At 45.2% G+C, this 6,000-nt stretch overlaps 1 protein-coding gene across 1 annotated transcript in view; it reads left to right on the top strand.

The window, feature by feature from the left end:
- The first annotated feature begins 705 nt into the window (after positions 1–705).
- The window catches only part of MTMR10 (myotubularin related protein 10), a 35,913-nt gene continuing 30,618 nt past the window's right edge, over positions 706–6,000 (top strand). The window contains exons 1-2 of the mRNA XM_027740862.2: positions 706–997; positions 1,255–1,315. Coding sequence (XP_027596663.1) covers positions 944–997; positions 1,255–1,315 — 115 coding nt within the window. The 5' untranslated portion in view covers positions 706–943. The remainder of the gene's footprint in view (positions 998–1,254; positions 1,316–6,000) is intronic.

Raw genomic sequence — 6,000 nt, 5'->3', positions numbered from 1 at the left:
CACATTACCATCCAACCTGTTGCTCCTTGTAGGAGGTATTTCCACTGTGCAGGTCAAGCCCCCTGCAGTCAGTGCTCAAACAAACACCTGCAGCACGGACCCTTATGAGTGCCATGGGCCACTAAGAACACGTGAGTAGTCACTCAGATTCCTCCTTATCAAAGAGACGGCAGTGATGGATTTAGGCAGTTCACGTGGATGACCACGTTATTTCCACATTCTGGAAAAGCTCAGGTGGGCAATCCAGGAGTGCCTGGAAAGCTTGAAGGGCTGTTGGACAGCAGCAGGATGGCAGCATGGAGCAGGAGGGTGCCTGGGCATCACCCCCCACCACGCCCACCCCTGTACTCCCCGTGCCAAGGGCGGCAGTGGAACAGCTCTGCAGCAGCAGCTGATTCACAGAACGCTGAGGGGCTGGAAAGGATCTTAAAGATCACCTAGTCCCAGCTCCCTACACCTCCTACTAAACCAGGCTGCTCAGGGCCTTATCCAGCCTGGCCTTGCTCACTCCAGGCTGGGCACCCACAACCTCCCTGCGCCAGGGCCTCACGCTCTCTCCCCGCCCCGTGCCGGAGCTGGATTTTCCCCGCTGCCCCGCGACAGCCCCGGGCGGCAACAAACCCCGCAGGCCCCGCTATGCCCCAGATCCCGGCGATCTGTGGGATCCGCCCCGCGCCCGCACAGGCCCGTGCCGGCCGTCAGCGGGGAAGGCCCGGGCCGGGGCCGCGCTGAGCCGGTGCCGGGGCTGCCCTGGGCCTGCCCTGGGCCTGCCCATCCCGCTGGCTCCTCCCTGGGGGAAGGAGGGGAAGCAGGGGAAGGAGGGAAGGCGCCGGGGCCGCCCCCGCCGTGTGACGGGAGCGCAGCCCCGAGCGGGCGCCGGGCCTGAGCCGGCGGGTCGGCACCAGCTGCGGGGCCCGGCCCGGCCCGCCCGCCGGCGGACACCATGTTCTCCCTCAAGCCGCCCAAACCTACCTTCAAGTCGTACCTTCTGCCTCAGGTAACCGCCTTTTGCTGCCATTATCGACCTGCCCCGGGCCGGGCACAGCCCCGGGCCGGTTGGCCCGGGGTGGTTGTGTGGCCCGTGGGACCACAGAGGGAAGGCTCATGTCATCGTCCTCTGCACTTGACACACGCATATTTATGTTTAAAGGAAGAAACTTTTCGCGCGAGTAGGTCGGACCTGCGGTGTGTGTGTGACGGCGGAGTTTCTGATTCTCGAGTAAATTCTCGTGGTTTTTTTTTTTTGTTCTCCAGGCTGAAGAGAACATAGCGTCAGAACCAAGGATTAAAAAGCTGGAACCAGTGCTTTTGCCAGGTAGGCGTAAATCAGGGATTTGACAAATAACCTTTGTTGGTGTTGATTTTGGTATGTTTTCGTCTTGGCATTGCTCCTTGAGGGAATGTAACTTCTGGGTAGAAAAAGGTGATGATATTTGTGTCTGTAGAAAGTTATTCTAACCTGCCCAAAACACTACATACATGCATAGGCAATTTTGCCCGTGTGATGCTTTAGTATGTGTAGAATAATGTCTTGGTTTCACTGTGAACATTGGAAATTAAACCACTGTAAGTTTTTCAACATTCTTGACACCTTTTGGAAGACTACTAATAACTGCATTTTTGTCAGATAGTCAGACATGTACTTGTGTGCAGAGCCCAGTACCACAGCCTGGGCTGGAGGCTTCCTTTATTTTAAAGGAAAATAGTAATAGAATTTCTGGTTCTGGTAGGTAGGTATAATTGACTTCTCTACTGGAAAACTTTTAATGTCATCTTTATTCATTCTCTTTTTGAATATGCAGCTGTTTGGTAATTTTGGAATTTGTGTTTTCAGACCTCTACAGAATAGTCTTTTTAGTGTGTGGGTGAGAAAAGCAATGCTTTTATTATTATTCATCATTATATATTTATAAAAATTAATGACTACCATATTTTAAATAAGAAATAATCTTTGGTAAATGATGGTTTGATCAATGAGGATTTCTAAAAGCCTTTTGTCAGATATCAAAGGAACAATCTACTGTTCTCGAGATAACTTTCATTGCAGACTGTACTTCACAGTAATAAATTTGGCTTGTGGTTTTTAAAGGTGATTTTGAGTTTAAAACAATGCTATACTGCATTTTTTTTTCATTCATATTGTGTGTTAAAAAATGTGAATTTACACACACATTGATGTAGGAGTAAACAGCTTACTCTTAAAAATTCTTTCTGTCACTTCTTTATATGGGACTAAGCAGTACTACTGCTAATTAAGCAGTACTGATTTGTATGTGATATGGTGCAGTGAGGTACCTTAAGCTTAAGGGACTGAAATATTGTGGGAGAGGTTCAACTGAAAGAGTAAATAACAACTGACTCTTCTTGAAACAAAATAATACAGATTTTGCTTGAGGCATAAATACTTTAAAATACATTACTGTGATTGCTCGGTGTTTGAAATACAGTTATGTTTTTATACTTGCAAAACTTCTGCTTAGCACTTGGCATCTCATTGGTTATGTTGCAGTTGATACTCATCCAAGGCCTTTGACTCACAAGGAAGTGACTGCATGTTCCTCTCTGAGACATTCCACAGCAAATGCAAGGCTGGACGAGGCTGCTTTTCTCAAACTGCAGCACATCTTGCTTTTGCTGTGGGCCCTGGCCACGAGCAGTTACAGAAACAACTTTGTGCAGTAACTTTTGCGGTGTGATTCGTTCTTTATTTGTGAAACTCCCAAGTACAGTTAAAATGGTGCTGGCTGAGCTTGTTTTTCTCAACTGGCTTATATTTATTCCCTGTTTGCATCATTTTGCTTGTGTGCACTGTCTCTGATATCAGCATTTAATGGCTTTTGGGACATTTGTAGTAAGTTGCCCGAAGTTGTATAGAAGCCACAATATGACCTAAAATTTCCACCTCCATATCACTGGAAGGTGTTACTTTGAATTATTTCATAATAGAAGTCACTGCTCTTACAGCCACAGAGTAGCTCTGACAAAATCCTTTAATTACTCTGTATGAGAGTGGAGGAGGGGAGTTTAGAAATGACTTATTTTAAATTACTTAAATGAAACTCTTTGTGTTTAAAGCTAAGCACTGGCCTAAACACATTTTTTTTTCGTTCCTGTCATCAGATGGTGCAGTAGAAAAGTGTATAAACAAGTACACATTGTACTGTTGGATAGACTGGCTTTTGGATTTGTCATAACCCGAGTTTCTGGCCAAATTCCAATTAATTTAATTATATCAAGGCTGGCTTGCGCTTCCTTGCAAGTACAGTTTGAGTATGGCATTCCTAATAACCTGTCCTTGATAGCTGTGTGAAATTGCTTTTGCTCTCAGAGACAGAGGTAAGCCTGAGTGGCTAAATGTTTGTTATGCTTCTTTAAGTGGTGGAGTTTTTAATGAGTTCTTTTGGAATTAAATTACGTTAGCACAAGCAGACACTGGCTTTAGTATTCTTCAGAAACTGCAAGTGGTTGTATTGAGCTTTTGATTCCTAAAATATAGTCACTTTGAGGGAGTGGCTTGCTTACTAAAAACTGAAATTCCAAAGTAGCTGAATACCCTGCTGTCTAACTTGTATTTCTGTGCAGTGGAGATTAGGAGAGGGAGTTCCAGGCTAGGAAATATGTCCAGTTACATAATGAGGAGGTTTTTAGGAAAAAAAAAGGAATATTTACTGGAATTAACTTTAAACCTGTAGAGTTTGTTTTTAAAGTTTCTTCTGGGCTCCAGAGGAATAGATGCATCTCTTCAGAATTTGAAGCAAAAGCTTGTATTCCCATGGAAGTATATGCCCTGAGGAGGGTGGTACATTGGGAAAAGCAACAAATATTTAAAGCAAATGAAGCCTTGGTTGTGAGTGGCAACATTGATACTGCAGTAGGGAAAAGCAAGTAATTTTATAGAATTTGGTATTATTTCATTCCAAAATACATGATCTAGGTTTGAGATGGAGTTATAGAGATGTTTTCTTTTTCTTTCTGCAGTTCTGTTTTCCCAGTGTGGCTCTGTCGTCTGTTGCTTCAGAGTTAGTTGAAGAGTTGGCCTCTGTAACAGTTTCCCTTTTTTTCCCTTTGTTTGTTTGCATAGCTGCTTTTATAACATGTCACAGAGGAAAATTACTGAAGTAGCAGGTAGTTTACCAGCCAGCCTGTTAAAGTGCCTGCCTGGCTGGTAGGAAGTTGGCCTGTGTACCCTGGGGGAGTGTGAAGCTGTTAAACCCGAAGGTGTGTTTTGTTCTGGTGATCAGCTGTAGCCTGTTTTCCCTAACCACGTCTGTAGCGTTTTCAAGTCAGAAACCTTGTACAGCATAACTGGAGTACAGTGCAGAGTGTGTCTGCGTGATTGGAGTGGCCAGGCAGTGTGCAGAGGGGGCAACATAGGGATGGGAACGGGCCAGTCCAGGCTCTGTACTGGGACCAGTGCCACACTGTGGTTTGGGCAAGAGCAGGCAAAAAGATCCTCAGTGTTGCTCACGCAGGATATTCTGCAGGAAATTATGTAACCAATGGAGCACCTGATTGAGTGTGAGAAAAGGATTGTTCCTCCCCAATCTTAGTGTCCGCTTGAATTAGTTAAATTGTTGGTCAGAATACTAATTTGCTAGTACATTAAGTTAGTAGTTGTTACCTGTAAGTTTTTACAAGAAACCTAGAAATGGTGTAGTTGCTTTTGTTTTTAAAGGTTTATACAGTAAAATTACAGAAGTAAAATGAATTAGGATAGTAATTTTTATCCTTAAGGCTTGCTTGTGTTAAGGCAAGTAAAAGGGTTATTGGTGGTGAGCTGCAGTTGCAAGCAGTCATGTCTGTGTCTGCACCCTGTTTCATAGTCCGATGGTAGAAGTCAACTTTAGTGCCATCCCTGGTGTGTGGTCACACCTGTGGGGGGTGTCCAGCAGGACATGGCCAGCTGGACCCTCTTGCTGGTGGTGGCTGCTGGCACAGAGGGACAAGAGAGCACTGGACAGGCAGCACTCCCAGCTCCTCATCCTGCCCTCCCGGCTCTGTGCAGCTGGGGAATGGGGACTTCCCTCTTGGAGTAACCTCATGGGGAGCCCCAAGTGAGGAGTCACAGGGCACCACAGAGACAGTGCTACTATATTTCGTTCCTCTTGCTGCGTTTGTCTTACAGGAATTTATCCAGTCACTTTCTGTAGGCATGTAAAAGTCTATCACCCACAGCTTCATCTGGTAACCCTTTCAGCAATTTAATTATATGCTGTTACAAACTATTTGTTCTGAACTTACCACCATCTAGTTTCTTTGGATAAATCCTAGTTCTTGTATGACACAGCAAACATCAAATCATATTCCTTCATTCCATGCGAGTCATGATTTTCAAACTTATATGTCTGCTCTGTTTTGCTTCCTTCTAGCTTAGTTGTCTTAGTTGCTCCTAAAAAGGAACCTCTCTGTATCTTTAATCATTCTTTTGATTACCCATGAACATTTTCCAGTTGTGCTGAGCTCCTGCTGAGGTGGAATTGTGTATCATGTTCAAGATTTTTGCCACTGGATATATTTGGCTTTTATCTGATAATGCCAATTGGCTTTGCCACCTGCTTTTTGGGTTTGCTTTGTTTTTTTTGCATACATGTGCCCTTAGAAAGGCAGCTGACTGTAGAAATTTAATTGTAGGAGGTTTTTAAGACTGGATCCTGGAATGTTTTAATCTTTCAGAAGAGTCTGATTCTCTTGCAAGTTAGCTCCCAGCTCTTTTCCTTTTTTCCCCTCCTCCTGCTTTCTGCAATTCCTTAGTACATTGTCATGTGTTCCAGAGCAGCTGCAACACATCTTGTGATAGGAGCAGGGAATGCAGTGTTGGATGAGACTCCGTGTGCATTAGTTCCCCAGGTATGTTCTCTCCTCACTGCTTTGGGCTCCTGCACCCCTTCTTTGGCATTTTCCTGTGGTTGGTGGTGTCCCAGTGCTGAGCCCAGAGGTGCTGGTGTGCAGGGAATGCCCAGGGCTGGGTGGGTGGGTGAGGAACAGGCACTGGGAACGTGA

The sequence above is a fragment of the Pipra filicauda genome, unplaced genomic scaffold, assembly GCF_003945595.2.
Source record: "Pipra filicauda isolate LSUMZ 115617 unplaced genomic scaffold, ASM394559v2 scaffold324_size1259732_pilon, whole genome shotgun sequence".
Taxonomy (NCBI): Eukaryota; Metazoa; Chordata; class Aves; order Passeriformes; family Pipridae; genus Pipra; species Pipra filicauda.
Note: the sequence above shows the minus strand (reverse complement) of the source record. Positions and strands in the feature narration are given on the sequence as shown.